Genomic DNA, 22,994 nt, shown 5'->3' with positions numbered 1-22,994 from the left:
GCTGTACTCTAGAAAAATTCTTGCATTTTTGTGTCCGAATTAATGACAAAACCTGTGACCCAGAAGGGATAAACTGTCACAGAAAGTAACATTACCAGTGTAGACCAGTAAAAGTAAGTACAGCTACCTACAAATGTATGCAACAACCTAGGATGATTTAAAAGCACATTGCTGAACGAAAAAAAGTTGTAGACGATTACATAACAATAAACTATCCTTGTAAAGCTCAACCATTTATCAAAGTTAACATACATGTACACAAACTAAATTTTTAAAAGCAAAGGAATAAACCCAAAATACACGAGAGTGTTACCTCTGGAGGAAAGCAAGGGAACAGAATGGGAAAAGACAATTTTAACAATACTGGCAATATCCTAGTTCCAAAATTGCTGGTTGGTTCCCATGTGTACAATGCTTATCTGGTATACCTATTTACGTACCCCAAAACAATAAGTGTCTAAACGACATCCTGTGTCCATGGTGACAGAACAGAGTTCTCGAGCCTTTATTAAAATAACTTCTCCAGAAACACAAAAAGCCCACTACACCTCAACCTCTTAACGCAGGCAGAGAAACCCGCCTTTGCCAGCGGATTACCGTCACTTCCGCCCCCGCCTCCCTAGCTCCGCCCATCTGATCAGAAGTACTTTCCTTTCGGGTCCTCCCGCCTGTAGGGGGCTCTCGAGGCTCCTAGTGCCACGGAGGCCTCCCGCCTAGGCTGTCCCGGCGGCGCCTGTTAGTTTAGCTCAGAGAATTTATTTGCATTGTAAGTCTTTCGGCTAGGAAAAAATCTCACAGGCATATTTTTCTGGAAAATAACGTTCAAACTCAATCCCGGCCGAGTGTTCTCACTGTCAAACCTTGTCGCAGTGGTGGGAAGGAGTCAGGCAGCGTGGGGACAGCCCCGGAGTGCCAAAAGTCCCTGGCCCTCTTCCTCCTGTGAAGACGCAGCTGCGGGTGATTGTGGTGGCGGCGTCCAAGATGTCGACCAAGAATTTCCGAGTCAGTGACGGTGACTGGATTTGCCCTGACAAAAAGTGAGTTTATGAAGGTTTCCGAATTGGAACGGGGTTGATCGGTAGAGGCTTTCTCGAGTCGACTGGGCATCTTCCGTTTTTACGGTCTCTGGTACCACCAACCGGGTGGAGGCGGCGAATTGCTGGCTCCCGGGCGGGAAGGAGGCTCTTAGTCTCCTCACTATGAGGTCTTTCGGGAGCCTTTGTTTTGAGTATTTCTCCAGCGTTTCCTAGATCATGTCTCTCCAAGTCAGCCCGTCGTTTTCTGGAGGGAGATGGCCGCCCTTTTGCCCCACACTCCACCCCCCGCCCCCGGCCAAGTTTCAGCTGTAAGGAAATCTCCCTAACCGTGGCCACCTCGGTGTCTGATCTCCCCCACGTGACTTTTCCCTGCAGAACTTGACTCTTGTTCGCGGAAAGATTTCTTTTCTTGAACTCATGTTTTTGCTTCTCATAAATCACCTTTTTTTCCCTCCAATTTAAACTTTCCATACTGTTGATACTTTTTCCTCCCGAACACTATCCTCTTTTGGTTGGTGACATTCTGATTTTTTCTTTATTGACCTTTAATTACCCCACAAAAATTGGACCTTTCGCCTCGTTAGAGCCGAAACACATGAGGCTTGTGTTTTTGCCTGCTCAGCCCTGGAGAATGCCTGCTTCAAAGAAGCACGTGTTCTAGTAGCTCTGCTGAAACCAGTGTGCTTTGTTAAATCGTTAGTACTATTTTATTGACGGGTCCTCAAGTAGGTCTACCTATTTGGAGAGATACGAAAATTACTACGGAAGGTAATTGTCAAAAAAATGGAATGCACAACTCGTTCCAAAAAAAAAACATTTGATTTCTTGTCTCTAAGCTAGCCACAGATAGCATGTGGAGTTCATGGTAGTAAAGAAAAACTTTGAAGCAAATAAACCTAGGTTTAATTCCAGTCCTATTGCTTATGGATCATGGAACTTTAAATAGGTTATTTAACTTTGCTTTAAAAAAAAAAAGAAAAAAAACCTAGGGTGGAAGAGCTCCCTTATAGTGATATAACATAGACTGTATGTGTAGAGCAATAAAATGTAGCAAATACTGATTGATAGCTATGGATAGTAGTTTTAAAATCAAATGTCAAAGGAGAGTAAGTCCTTATTTCCCCAGCATTTGTCTTCTATTCATATTTTGAGGAGTTTAAGTGAAACATCATGTTTTTTTACATAAAAAATTGATGGCTCTCGAATGCATAAAGATTAAGATGACTTGAAGGGTCTCAAGTCTAACCATTTTGAATAGAACAAACAAGTGACTTTTGTGTTGTTGGTTACTTGTAGAATAATGTGCTTTTGACAGTGTCATTAATGACAGTATATTCAAATATTTGAGACAGGTTTTTGTAAGAGAGTGCATTTCAACTCAGTTACAAATATATGAACAGGGTAACTTCTACAATGTGTATAAATCCAGAAAACATTTTCAGAATATATTTTCAATGCTTATTGGAGTCATAAAGATATTCTTTAGGAGGAAAAAAACAACCTAAAAATTAATTGGAGTGCTTCAGTTTAGTGTCCATTCTATATTTCACAACTTTATTTCATGCTAGTATAACACCTAAAAAATAATCAACATTTTAAAATTTAATCTGTACATGTTATTCAGAGCATTTAGCATGCTTTTACTGACATGCAGATGCACTGTGAAGACCATGTTAGTGAACCCAGTAAGTTTTTTGGTTTTGTTCGTTAAATATCAGTATAAAGTGATAGGTCACTTGATGTGTTGAGATTATTGGTTGTAGTTTTTCAACCAGGTTTCAGAGGTTGATAAATATCCCCGAAAACTCAGTTTTCTTTTAATTATTGAACCTATTTATATTTTAATCAGTACAACCTATCTCCCTTTGTTTTTTACCATCCCACCTCCTATTTCTAACAAGAGTATTTTATTAAGATCTGTGAAGCCGTATCTGACTTAACTCATTTTCTCCCCCTTGGTTCACCCTTAGGATTTTGTATTTCTTATAATTCTTATTGTATAATCTTATTTTCTATACGAAGAATTACTTTAAAGTTTTTTTGAACCCCTGGTGCTTCATCAGTAATTGCTCAAGTGGACTCACATCTCACTTAAGCTTTGTGAGGGGATTTCATTATAATTAACGATATGTGCTAATAGGACACTGAGGCACAGAGATCCACAGTGACTTACCAGGATCACATAATTGGTAAGTGAAAGACTGGAGTTTCTTATTCTCGACTTGTGACTTCAAATCTTGTATTTTTTTCCACCTAAATTGTGAGGGTTGGTTTTTGGGGGTTTTTTTTTGTTAACATTGACATTAACATGAAAAGAGATGGTGGTAGAAGTTCTGGACCCAGGTATATAGCGAGGGCACATTAAAAAGTTGTGTAATAAGATTTTTAAAATTATATAAGTTTAGTAGATGTCTGTATAAATATTTTTTACTTTATTTTCAGATGTGGAAATGTAAACTTTGCTAGAAGAACTAGCTGTAATAGATGTGGTCGAGGTAAGCATTTAAGGAAGCTTCCTTTAAGACTGTGTATACAGATCATTTCTTTATTTTCCCAGATTCATACTTCATTTTTCTATTCTTCAGAGAAAACAACTGAGGCTAAGATGATGAAAGCTGGAGGCACTGAAATAGGAAAGACACTCGCAGAAAAGAGCCGAGGCTTGTTTAGTGCTAATGACTGGCAGTGTAAAACGTATGTGTTTCAAATTATCGTCCTCACTTTTTCCCATAATAATATATCTAGCCACTACTTGTAAATACTACCTACTCTCACTAGTCACATTGACAAGCCAAAGTAACCTTTAAATTAAAGGTCTGTTGATTATTATTAAGTCTATATCTGACATATAGTATAAAGAACTTTTAAATTCTATTGTTTAATGGTAATATCAGTTGTTACTAAGATGAATTATGTATACCAGTAAACAGATGCTTAAGGTGAGCTAACATTCAAAAAAAAAGAAGAAGAGAAGGGTATTTAAAAGCACTAAAACGTTTCTTTCTGTTAAAAAATCTCAAAAACTTTTAGCCTGTATCATTAGTGTGAAATATACCACAAAATTTATTTTGCCTGTTTGCACAGTAATTTTAGAATCATAAGTTGCATACCATAGATAATTATTCCTAATTAGGTAGGTTTCTTAATATTTCTGGTTTTCACATGCTGTATTGATTTTTCCAATATCCATCTTTTCTGTTAAGCAGATGAACCAAATACACATGAAAGAAGACTGAATCAGAAGAGGGTCTTACACAAATTTCTGGTCTTACAGATACTAAGTTAGTATTAGATAACTTTCCAGCAAGATTAGTTGCTGAATTTGGGATCCAGTGCTTGAACTCATTATGCAAAACAAAAATTTTTTAACATTATTTGGAAGGTATAACCTAACTCTTGAGGTGAATTTGGAGACTGGGAAATTAGTAGAACCTTTCGTTTAAAGTGGTATTTTTCCCCCCTATGATGGCAGACTCTCTATAGATATAATTAGTCATTGATTTCTCATAAAATGACAATGGCAGTCTTCATGCTGTGTAGGTTTTGCTTCTCTGCTTAAGTAGTTCAGTCTGTTGGAACCATACTCTCTCCAGAATCCGTACATTGGTACATTTTCTTTGTAGCATCCTTAGTACACATTCCTTTGTGATAGTGAGTTCACCCTACTTTTTATTTTAAAATTTAAAAAATTTACTATTTGTCTTATGTTATAGTCTACTAATTGGACATTTTTCACTTTTAAAGTTGCAGTAATGTGAATTGGGCCAGAAGATCAGAGTGTAACATGTGTAATACTCCAAAGTATGCTAAGCTGGAAGAAAGAACAGGTAATATTCAAACACAGTCCAACTAAATGATTTTAAAAGAACTAAACATTGAAATTAATAATTGTATCACTTCATAAGAGCACAGTAAATGAAGATTGTTTATTCTGCCCTTTTTTTCCGAGGGGGGGCCGCTGCGTTGGGTCTTCATTGCTGCATGCGGGCTTTCTCTAGTTGCGGCGAGCGGGGGCTACTCTTCGTTGCGGCGCACGGGCTTCTCATTGCGGTGGCTTCTCTTGTTGCAGAGCACAGGCTCTAGGCACACGGGCTTCAGTAGTTGTGGAGCATAGGCTCAGTGCTTGCCGCACGCAGGCCCTAGAGTGTACAAGCTTCAGTAGTTGCGGAGTGTGGGCTCAGTAGTTGTGGCTCGCGGGCTCTAGAGCGCAGGCTCAGTAGTTGTGGCGTGCAGGCTCAGTTGCTCGGCATGTGTGATCTTCCTGGACCAGAGGTCGAACCCGTGTCCCCTGCATTGGCAGGCAGGTTCTTAACCACTACGCTAGCAAGGAAGTCCCTGCCCTTATATTTTTTTACCTTGTTTTTTTTCCCCTCATCCACAAAGTCATCTTTTGTTTGATAATTTCACAATTTACAAAGTACAGTGTCAGGAGGCCTTATCCTTACAAGTAGTCGACATTAGGATAGTTTTAGAAATGCTTTATTCCTCACTCTTTCCTCTGCTGGTCTAAATGTTTGTTATTATCAATGATAGGGTAGTACCATTTTTTTAATTCATTTGATATCCTAGTATGACAAAAAAGAGCATGGGGCACCATTTAAAGTAATTGTCTAAAGTTTAGGCAATAATTATCAAATTTGGCTATACATTAGAATCATTTGAGAAACTCTAAAAATCCAGATTCCAAAACAGAGCTATCAAAGCTCTTTTGGGGTGAGTCCCAAAAATCTGCAGGTGATTCAGATAGTGTTTGGTAATCATTGGCCTAAATAATAACCTATCATTGGCTCTGTGTGTTGTCAGTGGTGGGGTGAAAATATTTGCTAAATAGAATATAGTTTTCCCATTATCATCAATTAGTGCAACCACATTATCAGTGTACTTCACATCCGATTTTATCATTCAGCAACTTGTACAATCAAAGGCTCCATTCTATATATATAGTCACCTTGTCAGACCTAGACTTAGTAAACTATTTCCCTGTTTTCTTTTCCTCTCTGACTTTGGACAATTCCATGCTCTGTATAGACTAAGACCTTTTAAATAAGGGTCTCCCTTTATTTCCTTCCCTTACCTCTTTAAGGTTTACATTTTTTTCCCCTGTATTTTTAATCTATCCCCCCCACCCCCTCTGGTTGTTTATTCTGTCTCCTTTTTGGTTTTATTTTCGTGGCCACAGAATGTTGGGGTTCTTCAAGGTCCAATTCCTGAGCTCTCTTTTTTGCTCTATATTTTCTAGGCATTTTCTTCTAAGCCCTAAGTTTAAGTGAGCATTGGCACACCAGTGAGAACCAAATTTATGTCTCTAGCTCAGACTTCTTTGACCTGTATATTCAGCTGCCTATTCAGCATCACCATGTAAATGTCAAACTCATTATATCCAAACTGAATTCATGATCTTCCCCCAGGACGTGGCCCTCTTTTAGTGATCTCTTTCTCATGATTAGTACCACCCACCATATGCTTGTTACATAAACCAGAAACTTAGGTGTCCTTCTTAATAACTCCTTCATCTCTCCTGTACCCCCAAAAGTCTTTTCCATCATTACCCTAGGCAGAGATACCACTATATCTTGTTTCTTGGAAAAAGAGCCATCTTGTTGGTGTCTGTACATACTCCCCTCCTGCTCAGTTGCAGCCAGGGGTTTTTTGTTCCAACCTAAAACTCCATTTGTGTAAAACCGTTTTGATTGCTTTTAGGATAAAGTCCAAAATCTTCTAACAGTTTTAAAAATTGTAATTCCTAAAGGCCTTTTATTTATTCACATTCTCTTTGACCTATTTTGTGACTCCTTTAAAAGTTTCACTAATGCAGGAGCTATAGTCTAACAACTAAAGTTGTCAAAGTTTGTTTGATAACCTCACTTTCCTTTACTCATTATCTTTTTTCTGTCATTCTGGTGTCTTGACTCTTTCCCATTTCCCCATATATAAGTAGTTGTCTTTTGCTGGTCACTGTTGAAGATGTGAGCTAATACATACTGTTGCTCTCTAGTTTCTCTTTACTATTTGTTCTGTTTACTAATTAATCAACATACAGAATAATAGAATTTTCAAGGTAGTATCTCAGTTCTTCCTTTGAAGTACATGTTATATTCATCCCCTTTTCTCTTTTCATTTCCATTGTCACAACCCTAATTCAGGCCAGTTTTAAATCTGTGTTTGATCCTTTACTGGTCCTTGCTCATATTTTTCATATTTTGAGACAAATTTTAAGATATGATTTTTATTTTAACACTTGCTAAAAACATACAGAGGTTCTTGGTTGCTTGTGTCATCTAAATTGTATTATTTTTTAAAAAAGCAAAACTCATTCTTTAAATGGTACCAGAATTGTGGCATTTCCTATACTAATATATTGAAGAAGTATTTTTTGGCCATTGGGCAAGGTTCTGGGGATACTTCAGTGAGCAAAACAGACATGTAAAGGCAAGGATTAATGAAGTCTTTGAGAGAGCAATGTTTAAGCTAAGAAGTGAAAGTAGCAAGTTGAGAGATCATTCTAAGCAAGAACAAACAGTTTGTGTGAATCAGGCCCTGAGACTTGAAAGAATTTAGCATATTGGATGAATTCCTAGGAGCTCCAGAAATCACTTCAGAAATAGGCAAAGGCCATGTAAATCATGGTAAGGAGTTTTATTTTGTTCTAAATATAATGGGAAGTAACTGAAGGATTTTTACCAGGGTGACACGTCTAATTTTCTTTAAACATTACTGGTTTATGGAAAAAGAATTAGGGGGTGGGAGTGGCAAGAGTGGAAGCAAGAAGACCAAGTTTTACAATATTCCCTGAAGAGCTTCAAACCAGTAGAATGAAGGAAACACACATAAAATTTAAGCCAGTTATTCCTGTAACTCACTTATTATTCAGTAGAAATGATGCTGAATTTTTTTTTATGATAGAGCTGCTATATTTCCCACGTATAGGGAAAGAGTTCGTGAGGTGTATTTGTTGTATGGGTTCAAACAGCATACCTTAATAATCTCTTTATTGTTAGCAGATTGTTTAGGTTCTTTTTCTATGGCCTATGTGAGAGAACATGAAAATAGCTTTGTATCTGCTATCAAACTCACTTTAAAGTAATTTTACTTACATACCTATGCAAAATCTACCTATATGAGTTACAGTTCACTTTCTAAATCTTGGTATAATTGATTCTTTAGCTCCCCATATTTGCCGTACCATTTTTTAGCTTTAGGTTACAGACTAAACAAAGACCTGTACTAAAAGCCTATTGATTTTAAATAAGATTGTTTTAATATGTTTACATTTCCACATATAAATATTTATATTTACATAAATATATATCCAGTTTATCAGGCATTTTTCTGCACTGGCCTTAAAAACAATCATTCTGTTGTATCGTATTTTTCCTTTTTTTTCTTATGTGAATCACTTTCCATCTAGATCCCATGCATTTTTTTGTCTTAATTTTTCACCAACTTCGAAGTATTTTGAGGTTTAGGTCTTTACTATTAGTCATCTCTTACAATTTGTTTATCAAATTACTCGTACCTTAGTCTCAGGACATACTGATATAATATTAAACATATATGTAGAGACAGGAAGTTATAATGTTGAATTATAACTTTCTACAGTGTTTATATTCCAAAATTAACATTGAATTTGAGCTGTTTTGAGGTGAACATATACCCAGTTGTACTTGTTTCTGTTTCTGTATATTTGATACTCTGAAAAACTAGAGCCACGATTTTACTAAGGAAAAGTTGTTATTGGTATTTAAGACACTTTTCATTTTTGTATCATATGCATAGAAACAAAAGGAAATTCTTGTGTATTACAGTTGGAGTCTGTTCTGTCTCCAGAACAAGGTAGGAGGAGGAGGAAAAAAGGGATGATATCAAGTGATATCCAAGGATAAACACTGATACATTGCAGTTTTCACTGGTACAAAGTACAGTGAAGAAAGGAAGGATTTTGTATTAATGTGATTTTTTTTTAAGAAAGTTAATTTTATTACATTATTTTATTGGGGCAATTACATGCTCTCTACTGTTTGTTTGTGGCTCTTTTACGAAATGATGAGAGGGTAAGTGATGAGTTTGTTTTTGTTTTTTTTTTTTTTTTTTTTCTTTTTGCGGTATGCGGGCCTCTCACTGTTGTGGCCTCTCCCGTTGCGGAGCACAGGCTCCGGATGCGCAGGCCCAGCGGCCATGGCTCACGGGCCCAGCCGCTCCGCGGCATATGGGATCCTCCCAGACCGGGGCACGAACCCGTATCCCCTGCATCGGCAGGCGGACTCTTAACCACTGCGCCACCAGGGAGGCCCGAGTTTTTTTTTTAATGTCCGTGATTGACAGATTTAAAGTCACAAATCTTGAATTTTTAAAAATACTTCTTTGTCTGTAAGTTTACTTAACGTTTTGCTGGTTCATTAAATCCAGGAATCACTCTTTATGTGCTGGTACTGTTCTGAAATATGAGGTAGTTAGATTACATTACTTTTAATCACATCTCGATCTGTCAGTCTAAATTGTAGATGTTAGTTGTGACAGCAAACAATAATGGTTTGCTGATCCTGATTGCTTTTTAGTAGCATATTTTCAGTTGAGAAGTTACTGGCTTCTTCAAAAACCTGAGTGACTTTTAACTGTATTTAAAACCAGTTTGGATGTCCTTTATTGTGTCATTATATTTGTCTATATAATTAAAAATTTTCCAAGCTCTAGCTACATTTTAGCCCAGCAAAATTTCAGTGTATCAAAAGATTTCAGACCATTTTCAACTAGCAAACAGTAAAATTTGCTAGTTGGTTCTTATTGAACCCTCTTTTCCCAGAATAATTAGGATAAACTACAGAGGAAAGTCCTTTTAAAACTTGGTTATAGCAGAGGTTTAAGGAGATGTTTTCCACCTATATGTTCCATGCATTACTAAAGTCATATAGGACATTTTGAAATTGAGAAGAGCTATAAGTGTAGCCACGGGACTTTTCCAGCTATGGTATGTAACTTTTAGACTGTTCTCTATAGTGATTTGGTGGTTTTTGGGGTTTTTTTTTTTTTTTGAGACCAGTAATTTATTAAAGGGTAGACAAATGTCTTTGATAAGATTTTCTTTTTTTCTGTTGCTTGTGATTCTGACATGTTTTTGTTACTTTGATGAATTGTTATAAGATAACAGTATATGCCCCCCCCCCTTTTTAGGATATGGTGGTGGTTTTAATGAAAGAGAAAATGTTGAATATATAGAAAGAGAAGAATCTGATGGTGAATATGATGAGGTAAGCATACATTAGTGTGCAGGTTGAAAGCAACTTAGAGAAACATGTTAGAAAATACCTTGCAAAAGGAAAACATTAAATGTATCTCATTTTTGTAAGTACACTTTGAGTCTTTTACAGCAGCTTACCATTTTGTAGGAAATCCTAATGGACTTAAACATATAATTGACATAAAAATGTATATTAACCAACATAAAAATGTATATTAACCTAAATATATAAAAGTAATTTCTTTGAAAAAAAGTATTTAACAGTTTCAGCTAACAGAAGTATTATGAAACTTTTTCTTTAGTTTGGACGCAAAAAGAAAAAATACAGAGGGAAGGCAGTTGGTCCTGCATCTATTTTAAAGGAAGTTGAAGATAAAGAATCTGAGGGAGAAGAAGAGGATGAGGATGAAGATCTTTCTAAATATAAATTAGATGAGGTAAATTATTTCCTTATATTTCCCCTTTGTCTTACTCAGGCTATGGGATAACATATGAATGTCTTTGACAACCTTTGGCCCATGGTGAAGATGTGTTCTCCAATGTAATCATTTGTTTTCACAAAGATTTTGAGCTTCTGCTCTGCCAGGCATTATTCTGACTCCGGAGATACAATAGTGACTGAGACACAACCACCCTTCTCTTAAGGGAACTTAAATTCCAGAGGGGGAAAGACATAAATGAACAAGATAATTTAGATAGCAGTACTGTGGTGTAGACACATGGTGTGATAGCAGAGCATTAGAAGAGCTACTTTGGTTTTAGTTGTTGGGGGATTTCTGAGGCAGTGGAATTTGAGCTGAAATTTGAGTGACAGAATGATATGAAGGAGCCTGCTGTAAGAGCTGGGGTCAGAGCACTTTTAAGGCAGGGAGAACAGCAAATAAAGTTTCCCCTAGCAGGAAACAAGCCAGCACCATCCAAAAAATCATACATAGGCTAGTGTGGTTAGAGCAGAGGGGAGAATGTAATGGGGGTGGGGGTCAGCAGCCACATTAGGTCTGGTGATGTTTTTTCTGTGGGGCCTGAGTGTAAAATTTTATGGATGAATAGATCCAGATTAAGGGTACTCTGGGGACTGAGCATAAGATGCCCTTGAATGCAGCTGAACAAATCAATGCGAAACAAGTTTTAAAAACAAACAAACAAATGTATATTTATCTGATCTGTGTTTTAGAGTGATGACTGTCAACATATTGAGATACTTGGGAGGCAGAATGGATTTGCAGTTAGGGAGACTACCTAAAAGGTTATGGTAGTATACTAAAGAATGAAGTTCTGAACTAAGACTAAGGGAGCTGGATTCAAGAACTTTTAAGGGAGTAAAACTGAAAATTCTTGACAGCTCATTTGGAAATACATTGTGATGAAAAAGAAAATGAGTATGACTTCTACATTTACTTCTTTTACTGTCTGAGACAGTCATTAAGTCTCTTTAGCTGAGGTGAGGAATTAGTAGTCAGATTTCAGGACTGAGAATGAATTTGCTGAGGTGTTAGCTATATAATAAATCCATATGGAGATGTCCAGTACACAGAACTATTCATCATTCCTAGATAGCATGGATATCTAAATGTCTAAATATAATTGACTCTGAGTTTTCGTTAGGATGAGGATGAAGATGATGCTGATCTCTCAAAGTATAATCTTGATGCCAGTGAAGAAGAAGATAGTAATAAAAAGAAATCTAATAGACGAAGTCGCTCAAAGTCTCGGTCTTCACATTCACGATCTTCATCACGCTCATCCTCCCCCTCCAGTTCAAGGTCTAGGTCCAGGTAAACGGGTACAGGTCAAGGGTAACACCAGTCAAAATGTCAGTATCTAACTTCTTTACTTATAAATTTTGTTTTTCTTGACTAAATAAGCTTTCCTTTTATTTCAGAGTTTTCATTCAAGTCATCTTTTTATAAGATAATTTTTTCTGTCTTAGTGCCATGAAGTTATTGTCCAGTATTTTCAGAAATACAAAATTTTAATATGAAACTACCTTAGTCCATTTTAACACCATGCCTTTTATTAAAATAGACTTTAAAATTCAATTAAATCATTATATATAGTGATATTGAGTTATCTAAGGAGATGGTTTACATTTAGAAATTTTAAAGTAAATAAAGTGAAGATTTATATTTCCACTGATGATTTTAAACACTAGTACAAAAATTTTCTAGGCATTTAAGTTGTTGCTTACTACACAGTGTTTTATTTGGTATATGTGTTCTGAATAAAGAAGCAAATTCAGCTGTATTCTATTGTCTTAATGCTCATACTTTAGAGCTGTCCAGGAATAAATCAGAAGACTTAATTTGTGTTGTACTTGAATATTATTTTGTTAGTAATGTAAAGTTTTAATTGAAAAGTCCCTCATTGTGCAAGCAACAATAAAAATGAAGTTTTGGTTGAGAAAAAGCAATACCTTATGTAAGCAATCTTCCCTTGAAGAACTCCTATTTAGTTAGGTGAAACTATGTGCAATGAATTTTAACTGTATTTGGGAATAACATTAGCTAATTGAGTAATTAATAATTAGATAATTGTTAATTGAGTACTGTAGAGCCTGAAAGCTTAAAAGAGTGATTATAAAGATAATTTTAAGGTAAAAATTATTGTTTTTCTGCAGATTATTATTTTCAGGGACAAATTAAGTGTATAAATTAAATGAAATTTATTTCATTTGTTGACTTTTTAAATTCACATGGACCATTATCTCCCCTATGTCGTTTTTCAGTAATATATTTATGTAAAACAGTGACAGGATTGTCAATACAGTTTCTCTTTAATTCTCTAACCTTTGAGTAGACAGAAAAACCTGTGGATTTAAAAACGTACACATATCAACATTTAAGCTTTATGCTAGATAGTGACTAAGAAAATAGAAGGATTTTTAAATTGGAAAAGCGAAATTGATGGAAATACTTCACAGAAGTTAAATATAAACTGCAACATCCAGTATTCCTGGATGTGTAAGTCCCGGGATACTTTTAAATATTTGTGAACATATAAAGTATTCAGTGTTAATAAAGTGATAATGCTGGACGTTTTTATTTGTACAATCTCGAATGATTTTTAGAGAAGTTTTGTCAAACTTGGAAAGTATTAGTTGATTATTTTAAAAAATTATCTATTACCTTAAGTTTTGGCATAAGTATTAATACAGAATAAAAGTTTAAAATAAACCTTAAAATACTGTATTTTGAAAATATATGTCCCAAATAGTATTCTTAGTATATGAAAATGAATTCTAATACATATTTTTCTTTCAGTGTTCGTATCACAAAGCTTAATTAAGTGGTCCTGGAAAAAAAAAATCCTTCCATGTTGTTCCAGGTCCCGTTCAAGAAGTTCTTCCAGTTCGCAGTCAAGATCTCGTTCCAGTTCCAGAGAACGTTCGAGATCTCGTGGGTCGAAATCAAGGTGAATGAGGTAGCATCTCTCTGTAAAGCAGAGAGAAAAAATATTTAAAGGCTGCAGAAGGCGTTGCTTTTTTTCCTCTTATTTTGCTTCTACTTGTCAATTTTATTTTAGCATTAGAAAACTAATGCACTTGCCTCAGCTTAATTTTCTCACCGTGAGACGTTTCCATTGCCAGCAGTGTGCCAAGACATTCCCATGATTGAATTAACATGGTTATTTTGCATTATGCAAGGTTTGCTATTTTTGTGCTAAACTGTGATGAAGTAGGAAGATGGAGCCAAGTCTTATCACCAAATGTCTGTTCATTAAAGTTATTTTGCAGTAGTAGTTAAATTGAGATATGCAAATAAAAACTTTACTCCATATTTTAAAAGGAAGAAAAATAACTGCCTCAAAACATTTTGTTTTGCATGGCAATTGTTTCAACATTTATAGAAACAATTTTGTCATTTATATTAGGTGAAGTTTCTGGAGGGTTTTATTTTCATTTATCTGTAATATAACACAGAATATTGTACACAGTATGTATAGTATGTAAGAAATATAGACACTTTTTAAATTCCACAAATTAAATCAAGAAGTTTGGTTGGTTAGTCTAGGTAGGGTGTGATGTTAAAGTAAGCATTCTTATTAACTTCAGGTTGCATTTAGTTAGACGTGCAGAGGGAAAATAATTTGTAGAGAAGCAAGTGAGGAACTAGCTTTTAGCCTCTTGAAGTTTTTTCTAGTCTTGGTCAAAATATACTGCCTTTCTTTTTAATTTAATTTGTTTATCTATTAAAGGCAGCTAACGTGAATAAGAGAACAACGAAAATTCCACTTGTGTGGAACTACACTGAAGTGTAGTGGTAGCTATTTTGGTAAAAATAATTGCTTAATAGCTTATTTTAGAGCCAATCTGTAGCATTAGAGGGCAACTGTAAGTTGAGAACATTAAGGAGAAAAGAATGATATGCACACTTGTATTAAGCCAATACAAAATAGAGAGCAAGTGAGATTATTGTTATTATTATGTATTATCAATGTTTCATTTCTTTTATTTGAGTGCTTCTTAGGTGAAGATCCTTAAGTCCTAGTTCCCTTTGGGAAGCACTTTAATTAAGGTTTACAGAACAGCCTTCATATTCTTTTCAAACATTTTTTTCATTGCTTGTAACTTTCCAAAGAATTCTCCTTTTGGGCTTTCTGATTTTATTTTAAGCCCAAAGGTGAATTTTTTGGGAAGTTTGAGCTAAATTACTTCAACCAAAATATGTAAATGAAGAAAAAAATTGTATTTAAACATTTGCGCATTTACCTCTGCCTGAAACATGTGAATGTCAACACTTCATACTTCATGGATAGTAATCCTTCATAAAAATAAATATTGTTAATATAAATCAAGTTTTAAAGTTATTCATTTTATTTTCCTTTGAATACTTAGCGATTTAATAGCTACTGTTCTTTGTCATTTTGTCCCCCTATTCCTGCTTTTTCTACAGCAGCTTAACTAATTAGTTGCATAATTCCACAGCGAATTGTTATGCTTACTTTCCTCAGGAAGTTGTATGATACATATTTTTTCCCCAAATGGAAGGATGTAGTTTCTAGACATAAAGTCATGCAAATGCCCACCTGTTAGCTTTGCTATTTATGTATACTTTAAAATGAAAGCCTTAAATTTTAAAAGAAGTATTTAATTCTACTTTAATACATTAAGCTGGTTTTTAATTGTAAGTAATGAGCACTTATCTTAGAATTTTTTAAAGTGATGAAATTAAAGTAAATTATTTAAGTAGAATTATTTCATGGTTGAACCAGAAGTCTTCTGTTGAGTAAGCAGTAAGTATTCTTTCTTATAAAATTTTTATAGTTATAAATTCTGTTTGTTTATTTTTGGAGCTATTAACTAAACCATCTGCCTGATTTCTTCTTTTAATGAAATGTTTGATTTGTTTCTCAATCAATGAAGATCCAGCTCCAGGTCCCACAGGGGCTCTTCTTCCCCACGAAAAAGATCTTACTCAAGTTCATCATCTTCTCCTGAGAGGAACAGAAAGAGAAGTCGTTCTAGATCTTCTTCATCTGGTGATCGCAAAAAAAGACGAACAAGATCACGGTCACCTGAAAGGTTTGGGTTTCTGTAGAAATAAGAATGGGTGTTCTTAAGTGTGTTTAATAGAGTAACTGAACTTCTCAGTCAAGGATTAGATTTTCATTATCTCCTTCGTTCCCACTTTAAATTATTCTTTTCAACTTTGGACTTCAAAAAACAGATAATTACTTTGTTTATCCTTTGTGCTTTGATCAGGTTGTTTAGAAAAGATCAAACCACTCTCTTCCACTATTTGATCATTTTGTTTCAATTTTTATTTTCATATATAATTATTATAGCCAACTCTCGGTTATTTCTGTCTCTTAAGATTTTAATTCAGAAGCTGTGTGTTGACGTAATTTAGAGGTTGATTTTTATCAGTATTTATGCTCTTGATTTTACATTAAATATTAGAAACCGTAGGATTCTAGGGCATCTAATAAGAAAATTAACTATTACAGATCATTGGAAATCTGTCCTAATTTAAATATGTATAAATGCATTTCCACAACAAATTATTGTTTTGTGACCTTTATAAGGAAATTGTTCTTGTAGCTAATACATTTTTCATCTTTCAGTCCAAATCCTTTTTTTTTTAGTAGAGAAAGACCTTTACTAGATTACTTAATCTGTGTTGACATTTTTAAAAGTGGGAAAGTGTGTCATCCGTCAGCCTTTTCTGCAGCAGGCTAATTAATTATTCGGATTTATTATTTTTCTCTTGGTTCTCAATGTCTACATAGTCATTTTAATGGCTTCCTTAATAATCTTTGCAAATTTTTATATCCTTTCAGCTTGTGAAAGTAAGGATTAGATAAAATCTGATTTTTGCTGTGTTCAGTGCTAGGATTACCTCTACTTGTACATAATGACTGGTTTTGCATCTTCCCATTTTGTAGTTTAGATATTAAGGTTACACACAAGTAGTCTAATTTCTGTGCATTTGTTCCTTTGTAAGAAAATTACTCCATACTTCAATGAAACTCATTCTGTTGCTTTTTTTCCACGTCTGCAAATTTTTATCTTAGCCACATATAATCCCCCTAGTTTGTTGTCATCTAAACTTAATGAACATGTTCTCTATTCCATAAGCCAGGTGATTGGTGAAAACACTAAACAACCCTGAGCCCAGGGCCAACCCCTCGGAACACCACTACTTTACCCAGGTTGATATATTGCCTTATTCATATTAGCTGCATGAATATAATCCTGTAACTAATTTGTACAATCATCTTGTGTGACCTAGATTTCCAAAACATAATTATTTATGGATATATATTTGCATACACAGAAGCCTTGCTATATCTGTTTTACATATAGATTACCACATTATATACAGTGTATCACAGAGAACGATTAAGTCACGCTGCCATCACCAAGTTTATATGTCTTTGTTGTAGTAATCTGTAGTTTTATACAATTTTGCAAGGCTTTCTTTCATTACCTTAAATAATTGAGAGGTGGCTATATTGAGAGATTTTTTAATTATGATTGCACTGCTACTGGGCTCATATCCAAGGTCTAAGTACTAGTTAATTTTATGTGTATAAGTTTATATCTCAGATTTTAATTATTCCTCTTACCAGTGTAATGAGGTTTAATTTTTCATATTCTCAAAGTCTTACGAATGCTGATATTCAGCTCCAGCTTACCAGATTACCTGCTTTCTCCATTATGTCTTACAGGCACCACAGGTCACCTTCTGGATCATCCCATTCTGGTTCCCGTTCAAGTTCAAAAAAGAAATAATGAATTAAAATTTACATCTTAAAAAAAAAAAAGTCTAGTACAGTGCATGAAGCGAAGCATATTTTTTAAGAAGTTGGTGTCTTACTTGGTCAGAAGTGCTAAATCTGCTAGTAGAGGTGCATGCCTTTCATTGCTTTTCAGAACAATACAGCTGTGTTTATTTGTGAAATTAAAAGTAAATGGTATTTTAAGCCATAATGTCCCAAAATAGATGCTTTGTTTATCATTTGTTATTTACAACCATCTCAGCTATAACAAAGTACTTTGTTTTTTAATTTGAACTCTTGTTTTTCTCATCTCCAAATATGAGCATTACCTAGGCTTGTCTGGACTTTGGGCACGGAAGCAAGACCGTGGTAAAGTAGTTGGAAACAATCTGTTTATGTTAATCCGGGAAAAGGAGTCAACCTGTTTATGTTAACCTATGTCGAAGTGATTCTTATTAACTAGTTGTAAAACAGCCAACTGGAAATGTCTTTATTTTGAAATTCCCTATGTTAAGGGTGCCTTAGAATCATTGTTTCTCTTTTATCCAGTTTTACTTTTTGCACCACCAAGTTTAATACAGAAAAGTTTTGTGAATTGGAGAGGAGAAAGGTGTTATTTATTTCTCCTTTTCTGACACGTAATTTTGAGCAAGAATGCCAAACAGTTCATCTCTACTAATATGGTTGATGAGAAAAACATCTTATTTTTAAATGTTTAATATTTTTAGGAGCTTTGTGTGATATCCTTTAAAAATCTAGTTATCACATTATAGGGTAGACAGTTAAATCATAGTTAACGAGGAACAAATTGAAGAAAGTTTTTGAAGTATATTTCTCTTTGGGTGAAAGACCAACAGACGTGAATTTAAGTGAACATTTGCTTTGAGATGTTTAACTTTAAACACATTGCGTAAAATTTTCTTCTGAGTTATAAATGAATGCTTATTTCCTCATGACAAGCAGGAATAATTGTTCCTATTCACTTGAAATTACTTATGGCTTAAAATACTTTCAAGGTTTATTTCTCAAAATTAAAATCTGGTCATTTGAGCTCTGTTCTGTCTTCTGGTTTTAAAAATGGTTTCTCTTAACAGTATCTTCAGTGACAATGCAAGGTAAGTATATTAAGGGAAGTTGACAATTGTGCTTGGGAACTTATTGTCATGGGGATCAGTATCAGTATCCACATTTTTTGTTTTGGGTGGGGGGTTTGTTTGTGTTTCCTTAATATTAATGTCTACTGCAACTAAAAATTAAAATGTTTTAAGGTACTTAGTAGACAGAACAAAATTATATTTGTTTTTTTATTTTGAAATGAGTGATTTTTCTCTTCAACTCATCTAAAGATGAAAGCGAAATAGCTTACCTAGAAATATTTTGATAATATTTTTACAATGAACTTCCCCTGCTTTTTTTATGTCTTAAAATTTTCTTTGCTACATTTACTGTAGGTTGCACAAGAACTTTACTCTCTTGTAATTGTGCCTCAGACTTCTTGAAAGTCCACCTTCTAAATTGCCCAGATGATCTTCTAGATTCTACATGTTATCGTTGGTTTATTCTTGTGCTTTCTGTATTTAAAACTTTGGCTGTACTAATAAGTAAATGCAAGGTTATAAATTTAGCTAATAGTAGTTTACAGACAATTCAAATGATGATGATTTTATTTGGTTTAACTAAGCTGTACTAGTTCATTTCATAAGGAAATGATGCTGTAGACAAATGTAAATAAAGCTTGTGAGTCAAGCATCAAGTGGTGTTTGTTAGAAATAAATTAGAATTTTTAAGCTCTGATTTAATGTTCATTTTTAAGCTTTTTACAGTCTGGTTTGTTACTTTTGATGGTGCATCTTAAACTCCCTATATTCACTTACCCTTTATGTAAGGTCGCCTTATTTTTATATATGAATGCTTGGTTTAAAACATTCCAAAGCCATGATCACTATAACCTTGGGCACTGAACAATTTTTGTGACTTTTTTAAACAGAAGAGTACCCAAATTTGTTGAATATTTTATACCAGAACATAACCTTTTTCCATGTGGCAAAAAACATGCCATAGTGTGCTTCCATTAAAACTGTCACTTTATAGCACTCAACAAGTATCCCTTTTAACTGCCAAGGGTTCTTAAATTTCCATGTGGAATCCTTCATCTAAACAACATTGAATGGTTGGTATCTGGTAACAAATGTCCAAGTTCAGAGCAAGCTCTTAGCATAAGACCATCTCTAGGCATACTTACCAAGGTAAAACTAATCTTCGATTTTTTTTTTTTTTTTCCTCATGTCTTCTTGACATTTGGCATCCACAGCTAGTGTTGTAGATGCTGGTGAGAAGGTAGGGAATTTCTCCCTTCTGCCCCACCTAACAATCTTGACATAATCGTTAGTTGTTTTGTTTTGTTTTTTAATAGAAATAGCATTATAGCTTTCCTGAACTGGAAATAGTTTTATTTCTGGAAAACAGTGGAGAGTTTTAATTTAAGGACAATTTAAGGTATATAATAGTGATTTGCAGGCTAATTCTTCCTGTCACCTTTACATACTGTAGTATATCATCCCCTGTTTTACAAAAAGGAAGATTATAGTTTAAGGAAATTAAAAACTTGCCCAAGGGAGCCATAGGAGTAGCATAATGGGGATTCAACCCCAAGTCTGATGGCAGATTTCAGTATTACCTCTAATAACAACCAAATAACATGTTTGAGAAGATAGATGTTAAGCCAAAATGGTCAGATGTTTTTTAATCTGATTTAGTAAGAAGGTGTTAATTTCAGTCATTTACAGGTAGGTAGATTGGTAGACAGGCATACTATTTTGAAATAACTTTAAATATACAGAAAAGTTGTGAAGGTTGTATGGGGAGTTCCCATATACTCCCACCCAGTTTCCACCATGGTTAGCTTATTACCCTGTGATTTTGTCAAAACTAAGAAACCAACATTCATGTATTACTATTACTTACAATCCAGATTTTGTTTGAATTTCAGCATTTTTCTGTTACTCTAATCCAGGATACCACATTACACTTTTTTGTCACATTTCTCCAGTCTCCTCTGGACAGTTTTTCATTCTTTCCTTGATTCTGATGACTTTGACAGTTATGAGGAGTACTGGCTGGGTATTCTTTAGAATGTCCCTCATTCTGGTTTTTCTTGTGATTAGACTGGAGTTGTGGGTTTTTAGAGCAAATACCACAGAGGAAAAGTGCCCTTCTCACCACATCATGTCAGGGATACATGATATTCATATGACATCACTGGGTATGTTAACCTTCATCACTTGATTAAGGTGGGAATTGCCTGAAATCACCATTGTAGTTCATTTTTTTCCCTTAATTTATTCCATTCTTTGGAAGCAAGTTACTAAGTGTAGCCCACCTTCAGAGTAGGGATAGGGAGAATTCAACTCTACCTCCTGTGGGGGAAGGCTGTCTACTCATATTTGTAATTCCTCTGTTACAAAGATTTGTCTCTTATTTATTTACATCTGTATGGACTTCCTCATATTTATCCTTTAAGTGAAAGTTCAATGCTATGTTATTTTATTGCTCAAACTGTTTCCAGCTTTGGCCATTGAGAGTCCTTTGACATGCCTCCATTCTCCAATCAAATGGAAGGAAGGAAAGGAAGAATTGTTAAGAGGGAGGTTTATCATCAAGTAGGTGAGGGAATAGAATCTAGACCTGTGGTGGTGGTAGTAATGATAGCTTTGACCTTATAGTATCAGGAAGGATGAATCCAGGTAGCATTAGAGCCAAGTTTATAGTCACTGAGAGTGACCAGTAAACACAGTTCTTTTTTTTTTTCCCCAGCCACATTGAACCACATGGATAACTTACAGGAGGGTAGAGGGTGTTGTAGCATTGCACACAGATAAAAGATGAACGTGTGATAACTCATAGTTCCCAAATGCCTGTATTTAGCAAAATAAAAGGTTCTAGCATAAGAAAAATATTTACAATAACTGGTAACTTCCTACGTACGTAAATGAATGATTAAAGTGTATCTAAGATGAAGAATGCTATACAGCATTATCCAAGAGAATAAGAAGACCTGGGGTTTGAAGCTAAACTATATATACGACAACCCCTTTCCCATAATCTCAAATCTAGTGGGGGAGTGCTCTTATAAAAATACTTCACGGTAGAAATAAAGTCTGCTAAAGTGGCAAGAAAATCAGTCTTGTCTGAATGAAGACGCAAACTCTTAAGGAATTGACTTGAGCAGTCTTGAAGGACAAGTTTATTGATGAATAAGGTGAACTTTAATTTCTATCTACACTCTTTCCCTGGAGTCAGAGAACCAGATTTGAATTTTTACTTCGTGGTACCTGTATGACCTTGGACATCTTTATGCCTCGCACACAAGTATACAGCAAATATTGGCTATTAATTTCACTCCCTACTTATGTTTTCAGTTATTTCATATATACTAATACTCAAATGTTTATTTCCTACTTCTTTCTACAGCACCAGATCCATTTCTCTCACTGCCTACTGTGTATCTCCTTTTAAATATCAATTTCACCATACCTAAATTCTCCCCGTGCAATCTGTCCATCAAAACTAGTATATTTCACATCAATAAACACCATTATCAGTGACTTTGGGGATCCTCTTAGATTTCTCTTTTGCCTCCCAACTCCATACCAAATAAATCTGATTTACCCTAGAATCGATAGTTCTTAACCCTCCAGCCTGCACTGCTCCATTACTGCTATCACTGCTTTGGTTTATGGGCTAAGATAACTACAGTTGCCTCCTAAATGGTCATTTGGCCTCCAGTCCTGTCTGGTATACATAGTAGGTTTTCCACAATATTTGCTAAATGCTATTTAACCAAGCAGTGATCCTTTCATTACTCATACCAGAGTGGTCTTATTAACAAGCAGTTTCTGTTCATGTAATTTCCTTGCTTAACATCTTTCCTATGGGTTTCAGGATTAAACTGAAATCCTTTGTGTCACCGTCCCTGCCCCCAGCCCTGTCAATTCCAGCAAGCTTGGGCACATAGCCTATATAGCTAGCCACATGAGCCATGCTGAGCTACTTGTGATAGATTTTCATCCACGTACAGGCTTCCTATGCCTGAAATGCCCTGCACACTCCTCATTACCATCCCTTTTTCACTTGGCCTTCATGACAATTCAGAACACTAGGATGCCGTCCCTGGTTCCTGAGTTTCCATAGGAATTAGGTGAATTTCTTGAAAGGCCTTACCCAGTATTTCTAGCCCTTTCAGTGTTCTCTCACAGCAAGCACTGGGTGTTTGACAAGGGTGTCAATATCTGTCATGTTTCTTAAGAGGTTTTAATATTTTTTTTTCCTCCAATGCTACTAATAAATGCTTATTCTTTACTGGAAGCATTAGATTGCAGGAGTTTTTTCCTGAAGTTATTTCATGACAGCCAGTTACCAAACAGGTCTCATTTTTTTTTTCTATTGAAGTTTAATAGGTCCATTTCTTCACAAGCTGATAAGGTTTGAATTTACTTATCCAG

The 22,994-nt window shown here is 35.1% G+C and overlaps 1 protein-coding gene across 1 annotated transcript; it reads left to right on the top strand.

The window, feature by feature from the left end:
• The first annotated feature begins 791 nt into the window (after positions 1-791).
• On the top strand, positions 792-19,287 carry ZRANB2 (zinc finger RANBP2-type containing 2). Its single transcript, XM_060089964.1, is given in 12 exon segments — positions 792-1,037; positions 3,480-3,532; positions 3,623-3,731; positions 4,782-4,864; positions 10,206-10,282; positions 10,575-10,709; positions 11,878-12,047; positions 13,597-13,683; positions 15,635-15,650; positions 15,652-15,793; positions 16,850-16,923; positions 17,443-19,287. Coding segments are annotated over 11 exon segments (936 nt in total). The 5' UTR covers positions 792-981; the 3' UTR covers positions 16,858-16,923; positions 17,443-19,287.
• The last annotated feature ends 3,707 nt before the right edge of the window (positions 19,288-22,994 follow it).

Source organism: Mesoplodon densirostris, chromosome 2 (genome assembly GCF_025265405.1).
Source record: "Mesoplodon densirostris isolate mMesDen1 chromosome 2, mMesDen1 primary haplotype, whole genome shotgun sequence".
NCBI classification, from domain to species: domain Eukaryota; kingdom Metazoa; phylum Chordata; class Mammalia; order Artiodactyla; family Ziphiidae; genus Mesoplodon; species Mesoplodon densirostris.
This window is presented reverse-complemented; position numbering and strand designations above follow the sequence as displayed.